At 34.9% G+C, this 10,035-nt stretch overlaps 1 protein-coding gene across 1 annotated transcript; it reads left to right on the forward strand.

The window, feature by feature from the left end:
* The first annotated feature begins 273 nt into the window (after positions 1 to 273).
* Positions 274 to 9,451, forward strand: LOC143233409 (monoglyceride lipase-like). The gene is made up of 3 exons (XM_076469622.1): positions 274 to 662; positions 8,377 to 8,483; positions 9,198 to 9,451. Exons 1-3 carry the CDS (start codon positions 559 to 561, stop codon positions 9,434 to 9,436), a joined length of 450 nt encoding a protein of 149 aa, XP_076325737.1. The 5' UTR covers positions 274 to 558; the 3' UTR covers positions 9,437 to 9,451.
* Positions 9,452 to 10,035: the final 584 nt, after the last annotated feature.

Genomic DNA, 10,035 nt, shown 5'->3' on the forward strand with positions numbered 1-10,035 from the left:
CGAGACACCATCAATTAGAATCACGCCACACCCCTCTACAAAAAGTAGGTCAAAGATTAGTCTCTGGGCTCATAACACTAAAATCCTATACCCGCTCGTGAACAGAATGCAAGTGGACAGCTGTGCAACTTTATGATGAAATCAACATGATAAATTAAAAGTGTCATTATATAGATGGCGCTGGTATCTTTTCAACATTATTATAATTCATTTTAAATATTTTATGAGGTGTTGAAGTGTTACACGTTTTAGAAATCATCCTTTCTAACATCATTACTTGGTCTTACAGTTTGTAGGTTCTGTTCTTGTTTTTATTTGTTGTTGTTTCTAATTCATTCAATTTAATTATAAAACATCCAAAGACAACACTCCTAAGAATCAGTCGAGGTATATGACGTCACAAAAAAAGAGTTAAAGTAAAGGAAAAATTCTGTCCTTGACGTTACCAAGGTCACAGATGCCGAATCACAACAGTTTTCCTTTACAGCGGTATGTTTCTGAGGCGTCGTTGCATTGCAACATACTCAATTCCAGAGAAAGTCAGACTCGAGAATCGTAATGAAAAACAACAAAGAACCTGAAATCTCCTATTCTTACTCCTTAAAAAGCTGCACAGGAGAAACATTATTTTGCAAGTACTGGCCAACACTTGAGTCACCCAAGTAAGTATACATTCTCCAAACTGACCAACACTTGAACCACCCAAGTAAGTATGCATTCTCCAAACTTTCTTTAACTAGCATATATAATTTACTATAAGCACAAATAATTTTAGAGTATTGAGCATTAGAGCTGTTTAAAGTACTAAGTAGTGCCACTATTCAAAAATAGAGGATTGACACTTTATCTTAACTGGAAGCACTTGCACAATGAGAGAATTCCCGGGCTCAAATCTTCTTTGCAAGACACTGAAAGTGGGATTATCTTACGAATAATTCTTAAAACTAGCTGTTGAATTACACTATGTAACAAAATATTTGCCCCACAGTGACGCAGTGGTATGTCTGCGGACTTGCACACTAAAAACCGGATTTCAATACTCATGGTGGGCATAGCACAGATAGCCCATTCTGTAGCTTTGTGATTAATTCTAAATAAATAAACTAAACAACATTTTTACTTTTTCTTGTTCCTGGACAGAAAGTGTTATTTCCCAGTTGCTTGTGCCTAAAGTAAATGGAAAAGACCTATTTTTCTCTTCAAACTTTGCTTTTGTGACCTGGGAGCATGTAACGAAAACATGATGGGAGACTATATTTGGGGGCTGATACGTGAAAGTGATTTACATTACAGTCGCAAATCTCGAAAAACTGCTCACTTTTAAACATTTTTGTATAACTTTACTATAAATACATGTAAATATTGATTCATATGTTGTTTTATTCAAACCTTATGTAAATGAAAATGTGCAAATTTGCCTGTTTTTACATATAAAATAGGTTAATTTCTAAATTTCATTATTTCTGTACTTTTACAATATAAACAACTAAGAAATAACACATACTATCCAGGAACGCAATTTGTGTTACATAGTGTTATTTGTTGACGTAACATCATTAATCTTGTATGTTTTCAAAATATTCGCACAGAGAACCTGGAGAAGATTTAAGTGTTTTAATGTAATATCATACACGTGCTAACATTAATTTCATGTAATACACATTCGCGAATACAAGAAAACAATGAAAAACTTATACAATTAAATGTACTACGTATTTTGGGGAATTTTTATATTCTGTTAAACCATATGAGTTTCTTCTACTTAAGGTGTTAAAATGGTACTTTAAACAACATTTGTTTTGTGTGTACAGGATTTTTAAGTCAAAAGTACTGACTTTGAACAAACCTTTCACAGTCAAATAAGATACAAAATACTCAATCTTATATTTAAAAATTCCTAACTGATCATAACATATTTTATGATAAAAACAATGAATCTATCTTCAGTATATAAGTCAAAGAATGGATGTTGTTGAAAGACAATATTTCTTACATTTGTCATCAAAATTTAAATATTAAATGTCTGTGTTGGGTTTTTATGTGTGTTTTTCCTTTTCCCTCCTGTAGCACAGCGGAATGTCTGCGGACTCACACCGCTAGAAACAGGGTTTCGATACCCGTAGTGGGCAAAGCACAGATAACTCATTGTGTAGCCATGTGCGTAATTCAAAACAAAACTTTTTTACAGTACCAGTTTAAACTTGCTACACACTAAAATATTTTGTTCATCAGACCGCTCTAATTTGAGGGTTATTTTCACCACTTGTATACAATACGTATTTTCATAGCTTCTGAAACAGACACTTCTTATACAAAGTTATATCTCTAATTTGAGAGTTATCTTCACCACTTGTATACAATACGTATTTTCATAGCTTCTGAAACAGACACTTCTTATACAAAGTTATATCTCTAATTTGAGGGTTATTTTTACCACTTGTATACAATACGTATTTTCATAGCTTCTGAAACAGACACTTCTTATACAAAGTTATATCTCTAATTTGAGGGTTATCTTCACCACTTGTATACAATACGTATTTTCATAGCTTCTGAAACAGACACTTCTTATACAAAGTTATATCTCTAATTTGAGGGTTATCTTCACCACTTGTATACAATACGTATTTTCATAGCTTCTGAAACAGACACTTCTTATACAAAGTTATATCTCTAATTTGAGGGTTATTTTCACCACTTGTATACAATACGTATTTTCATAGCTTCTGAAACAGACACTTCTTATACAAAGTTATATCTCTAATTTGAGGGTTATTTTTACCACTTGTATACAATACGTATTTTCATAGCTTCTGAAACAGACACTTCTTATACAAAGTTATATCTCTAATTTGAGGGTTATCTTCACCACTTGTATACAATACGTATTTTCATAGCTTCTGAAACAGACACTTCTTATACAAAGTTATATCTCTAATTTGAGGGTTATCTTCACCACTTGTATACAATACGTATTTTCATAGCTTCTGAAACAGACACTTCTTATACAAAGTTATATCTCTAATTTGAGGGTTATTTTCACCACTTGTATTCAATACGTATTCTCATAGCTTCTGAAACAGACACTTCTTATACAAAGTCATATCTACTCACTTCTTGCCAAAGGGCGATGAAAGCTTACTTCTCCTTTCCTCTATTAAAACAACATTACAAAAACGTAAGGCTTAATTTTCTATATACCAGTATTTTGTCTGACAGCAGGACTGTACTCCACATTTCTTGTTCCCGAATTCCCTCCAAACAAATATAAATATTATATTTCTAGAGTAGAAACACAAAGTATAAAAATAATATTTATAAAAAATAAATTGGGAAGAAATACCAGAAGCATGGTAGAAATAGCATAAATAAACAAGCAGCTTAGTGGTGGGTAATGTAAAACGGGTTATGGTAATTTTATTGAATATTATATATATATGTATATATATATATATATAGAGAGAGAATATTAATAGTAAGAGTTAAGTAAAATCTCTGACTAATGTTAGTTTGTTATAAACAAAACGCTGAACAAACTGAAAGGATCCCCATGGTACAGGCAAAAATGTGGGAAATAAAATGTACCCCAGGTTTTGGAGGCGACAGTCAAAGCTGTATCCACATTGCGGTGGGGATACACCGTCTATCAGTCTTAACCTCCGTTTGCTAGTCTCACATAAAATAAAGGAATAACAATAGAAATTAAAATAATAGAATATAAATTAGAAATAGCACCTTATTTTAATTGTTTATGTTTTTTTTTCATTTAATGGTTTTCTTCTTCTTTACTATGGAGAGCAGTCACCTTCACACAACTATCTGCAGGCAGTGAATGGTGATGTGGGACGTTGTGGGCTTGAGCACCCACATCTCGCTCTACTAATTTCTATTTTATTATTCTAATGTATATTGCTATTCCTCTATTTTATTTCTTTATGTGAAACTAAAATGGAACAGAAGACTGATAGACAGTGTGTCCCCATCACAATATGGGTCCTATTTCCTCAGTTACCTCCAAAACCTACGGTACATTATATATCTCACATTATATCCTGTACCTTGGGTTCCTTTCAATTGGTGTAGCGTTTTTTTTTGTTTTTTTTTTTTTATATAACAAACTGTATATGTACACTACATGGTCAAAAGTATGTTGAAACCCCTTCTAATTAGTGAGTTCGGGTATTTCAGCCACACACACAGGTGCATAAAATCAAGCTTACAGCCATGCAATCTCTATAGACAAACATTGACAGTAGAATTGGTTGTACTGAAGAGCTCAATGACTTTCAACATGTCACTATTATAGGATGTCACCTTTTCAACAAGTCAGTTCGTCAAATTTCTGTCCTGTTAGAGCTTCCCTGGTCAACTGTAAGTGCTGTTATTGTAAAGTGGAAACGTCTACGAGCAACAACAGTTCAGTCACGAAACGGTAGGCTACATAAGCTCACAGAACGAAGCGTGTAGCGCGTAAAAATCGTCTGCCCACAGTTCCAACACTCACTATCGAGTTCCAAACTGCTTCTGTAAGCAACGTGAGCACGAGAACTGTTTGTCAGGAGCTTCATGAAATAGATTTCCATGGTCGAGCAGCTGCATACAAGCCTAAGATCACCATGTGCTGTGCTAAGCGGTGTAAAGCATACCACCATTGGACTCTGTAGCAGTGGAAACGCATTCTCTGGAGTGAAGAATCATGTCTGAGGGGCGAACCTGGGTTTGGCAGATGAAGGAGGAATAATGGTGTGGAGCTGTTTGTCATGGTTTGGACCAGACTCTTTAGTTCCAGTGAAGGGAAATTTTAATGCTACAGCATACAATGACATTCTAGAGAATTGTGTGCTTCCAACTTTGTGGCAACAATTTGTAAAGGTCCTTTTGTTTCAGCATTATAATGCCTCCTGCATAAAGCGGAGTCCATAAAGACATGGTTTGCCGAGTTTCGTGTAGAAGAACTTGACTGGCCTACACTGAGCCCTGACCTCAACCCCATCGAACATCTTTGGGATGAACTGGAACGCCGACTGTGAGCCAGGCCTTCTCTCCCGACATCAGTGCCCAACCTCACTAATGCTCTTGTGGCTGAATGAGAACGAATCCCCGCAGCGATGTTTCAAAATATAGTGAAAAGCCTTCCCAGAAGAGAGAAGGTTGTTATAGTAGTTAAGAAGAATCAAACTCCATATTAATTACCATGGTTTTAGAATGAGATATTTAAGAATCACATATGGGTGTGATGATCGGGTGTCCACATACTTTTGGCCATGTAGTGTATATATATATATATATATATAATAAATATTATAGAATATTCACATATGATTATTTTCATCCCACACACGTACGCAAGGGGGGGGGTTGCAGAATCCTCTATTTTTAATATGTAAGAAATTATGCTTCTCAAAACTCGTGGTTATGTCTCGTGTGGCCAAACCAACCTGCAGGGCACAGTATGTGTTTGTTAATAGTAGTAATAAAACTTTGTAGAATGGACGGCATCTGCCTGTTGTGAAAACACAAATGTAGAAGACGACGTTTCGGAAGACGAAAGACTTTCGAAACGTCGTCCTCACATGTATCTCCACAACAAACAGTTGCCGTCCATTCTACAGTTTCATCATGAATACTCTGCCTAAACAATCTACCAAAGCAGTGGTAATTTGGCGATATTCCACTTTCTTTAGGTCGAAGGTTACTATTCCAAAATACAGCATATTTTCAATGGATATGCTCTGCTGGATCCGTATTTCTTACATCAAATACAGAATTACACGAAACATAAAATTTCCAATTCTGATTAAAGTTTTTCTGTTTCTCTTATTTGCATCATACGGAAACTTTATATGACAGAAAAATATATTTAACCTTCATGAATTTTTTCTTCATATTTAGTACACTGATAGATCTGTACAAGATACAATAAAATAAAAGTCATATGTGCAAAGTTATTCAACAAAAAACACTTAAATTTGAGAAAAAATCACGTAAACTGTGGTTCAAAACCTTTACCATAAATAGGAGTAAAAATGGAGAGTTTTTAGTTGTCTTTTGTTGTTGTTTTGTTATTTGGAGTAAAGACGACTGATTTAGAGCAACAAAACTATAGGGTGAAAGAACGTGCAGATACATAAATATTAGTTAGGTCAAACAAACTAGGTTATCTGTTTCTTGCTAAAGGTTTCAAAAGAATCATACTGGTGGACGGTTATTATTCATTACCAGCTTTTAAACTACTAAATATTGTGATATTTTCCCAATTAAAGAGCATTTAGCGTCATGTGATATTAGTTTAAGCAATTAGCGTAAATAACAATGCTCGATACAACTTTACCAAGTGCATGCCGGTGATGACAATAAATTGTTTTAGATTCCATGGCGTTACTATGATGAAAATTATAAAACTGTTTTAGAGAGGAAACACTGCCACCATGTATTATGAAAGAATCTGGGTGGTTCTGTAAAGTATCGATCTGTTTCAAATAATCCTAAAGCCAATGTTGGTTACTATCAAGTGTCACTTTCGTACTTGCTGTGGCTTGTTGGTATGTATTGACAAAAAATCATAATATCTAATAAAAAACACCTTAGATTTGAAAAAAAAGTGTAGACAAAAAATAGAAAGGTGTGAGTGTGCAACTTAAAGGAACCAACTCAAAACTGGTGAGCAAACTGGTAGCTACACTTAGAGTCCACATTATTTTCATGATGCATTAGCATGTTTTGGCATGAAATATAATCGCATGCAATAGCATCTGTTGATAATTTGTAACTGGAAGTTCGTAGCCGTGTTGCTACTGTCTAGTTTTATAGGCTGGATGTTTTTACAGTAGGCATCTGTGACTTGTTGGCGATAAATTTCAACAATAAATAAATAGCAACACAGTTCACTTGTTTTAAAACAATACAGTAAAGCAAATCAAAGGTATATACAAATGTCTGTTACATTGTTGGATATCATAGTTGTATAGAGAGCTTTAAATAATTGTCTTTTTTATTAAAATCAGCACAGGCTGAATAATTAGCTGAGGTTTGCACAAGCCAAAGAAATACCGATTGCTCTAGCTTAAATAAATAGTCATTATAACACTGCTATCAATATTTAAACTGTTATTTATAGAAAAGCATCCCAGAATAATGGAACGTGTTAACATATTATCTCAGTAGTGCATACATGTAGGTATATGATAGCCAATGATTGAAAAAGTTACTGTCCTATAATTGTACAGAACTATTTAAAACAGTAATATTATTTAAACATTACTGACTACTCTGCATGTAAGTAGTACAGTACTTTACTATAATAAAACATATATATTTAGGATAATTTAAATCTAGCTCATCATACGTGATACAACAACCCAGTATGACCAGTTCCAGCCAATATTTTTATGACACAAGTTGAAACACAAGCAATTAGCACACTGTTACATCCACCACTATACTGGTACAGATATGTAGACGACACTATTGCGGGATTCACATCTAAAGAACAAACACTTAATTTTTTCAATCACATTAACTCTACACATCTCAACATTAATTTCACATGTGAACAGGAAGAAAACAATCAAGTATTAATAAACATAATCAAACATCTAAGCACGCCCTTTACAATCCTACAGTCAATTACACAACCGCCTTCAAACATGTGGTCAGCTATCGGCCAGTTATCTCTTTCTTTGTGAACCTGACGATGCCCGAAGAAGGTCGAAACGTTGTTCGCTCCTCTACACAGTGCTTTCTCTATCCATACCAGCCGTTTTTACATATATTTTTTTCTCTACAAGTGAGTTTTCTCGTCGTCACGGAGAAGGATGATTTCTTGACCTTTCATTATATAGTTGTGGATTTCATGTCAACACCTACACAATGGTTTAAGCTGTATTTCATGCAAAATTACCTCGAGATTTAATTAAATACCACTTGTTGTTTTTTACAAATTTTCTGGGGTGAATGTACCAAAACCCCTGTAGCATTAGCATCCTTTATTCTGTGCACATTAAGAGCTGATTTATGATTTAGTACGGACCTGTATCCCTTCATCGGATAATTATCATTATTTGATATTATTATGTTACCATAGAAGTTGTTAAAATATGTCTGTAGCTAATTATCTACTTGTCTTAGAACTTCTGAAATATCGTTATGTTTTTTGTTTGCTTGTTTTTGTAGAAGAAAATCAGATTTGGATTATTTGCTATGTCCATCGAGGGAATCGAACTCCAGATTTACCGCCGTCCCTTCATTTTATAGTAAAGAAGTTTATATATTTCTGGATAGTTAACAGTTTTATAAAATATCCAACCTTTAATAACAACGTTTTAATATCAAAGACTTTTAAATTAATATACAAACATGTTATATTTTATTATTTAGAGCTTTGGTGTTCATTGCTCATGGATTCGCAGAACATTGCATGCGATATGACGATATGGCTAAAGCTCTAGCGATCCATGGAGTTTTACCGTTCGCCCATGATTTCGGTAAGAGCACTCTGTTGTCGTTTGTTTACCTTTTTTGGAATATACCCTATTCTAGGATAATATTGTACGAACACAATGTCGGATATTCTACTTATGAGACATGGAAGGCACACATTAATAGCAAAGAGCGTTTACTAAATGCCGTGCCAGGCTTTGAGTGATTTCTTTATATTTAATCATATAAAATAAGTTATAGTTATTTGGCAATACCATCAATAATATGAACCGATAGGACATTCGTTACAAATTATAAATTTAATGACAATGCCTTGGTGTTTTTAATGAGATGCGTCATGTATTTCATTGTTTAAGGTTGTCATTTTTTTGTCTGTTACAGACAACAGGTGGCAGCAATCAACAAAATTGTTGTAACAATTTTTTATTATAAGAGTCGCACATGGCAAAAGAAAGACTTTTATCATAAAACACTTCCGAACACCAGAAATCTTTCTTATGCGCAGTTTTCGTTAATTTTTCCGTTAATAAATTATTTTGTGCGAGATAAATCAGCATGAGATAAAGATTTAGCAACTAAAGCACCATCGTGGTGGTTTAGGGCAAACAGGTTAAATCTTCGTCTGAGAATAGGGTAAATTTAAACGGTACATGGCGTTTATTTTAAAATGTTTTCCAAGATAATAGTTTATATTAATTGCCCTAGGCAACACATTGGGCTTTTTCTCCCTCTCTCTAAAATGTTTTCCTTGTTCTTAGTGGGTCACGGACGTAGCAGTGGTCCGCGAGCTCTGGTGAAAAACTTCGACGACTGTACTGAAGATGTCTTCCGACACGTGGATTTAATGAAAACAAAATATCCAAATCTCCCACTATTTTTAATTGGATTTTCAATGGTAAGTTTGATACTCGTGCACCTTAAAAAATATAATTTTCATTACATGCAGTTTGTTCAAGATCCACAGAAGCGTTTCAAAGAGTTCGTTTTTTGTTTTTGAATTTCGCACAAAGCTACTCGAGGGCTATCTGTGCTAGCCGTCCCTAATTTAGTAGTGTAAGACTAGAGGGAAGGTAGCTAGTATCACCACCCACCGCCAACTATTGGGCTACTCTTTACCAAGGAATAGTGGGATTGACTGTCACATTATAACGCCCCTACGGCTGAAAAGGCGAGCATGTTTGGCGCGACGAAGATGCGAACCCGCGACCCTCAGATTACGAGTCGCTCGCCTCAACACGCTTGGCCATGCCGGGCCCAATTAAAAGTCCGCGAACATACCGCTATGTCAATGGAGGGGTTTCAAACAGACAGGAGCTTTTTCACATTTAAAATGTATTAAAACGAGCGAACAAACTGTAACACTGTACCTTGTGCAGAACTGTGCGAAGGCTCTTAGCGCCTGCGGCAGGTCTTTTCGACCGGGCTTAATATTGCACTTGATTACTCAAATTTAGCAGTAATGCATTGTATATATATATATTCAGAGGCGTACGAAGGGGGTGAGAGGGGTGGTCCACCCTGGGTGATAGCCAGGATGGGTACCATCGGCAGAGTTGAAATGCCATACAAGTTTTCAAACCAAATGAAAAATTTTCC

The sequence above is a fragment of the Tachypleus tridentatus genome, chromosome 12, assembly GCF_004210375.1.
Source record: "Tachypleus tridentatus isolate NWPU-2018 chromosome 12, ASM421037v1, whole genome shotgun sequence".
Taxonomy (NCBI): domain Eukaryota; kingdom Metazoa; phylum Arthropoda; class Merostomata; order Xiphosura; family Limulidae; genus Tachypleus; species Tachypleus tridentatus.

Coding starts and splice junctions, on each gene's coding strand:
- LOC143233409 (XM_076469622.1), top strand. CDS start 559: ATGAAAAACAACAAAGAACCTGAAATCTCCTATTCTTACTCCTTAAAA. Junction 663..8,376: donor CCAACACTTGAGTCACCCAA/GTAAGTATACAT, acceptor TTTATTATTTAG/AGCTTTGGTGTTCATTGCTC. Junction 8,484..9,197: donor ACCGTTCGCCCATGATTTCG/GTAAGAGCACTC, acceptor CCTTGTTCTTAG/TGGGTCACGGACGTAGCAGT.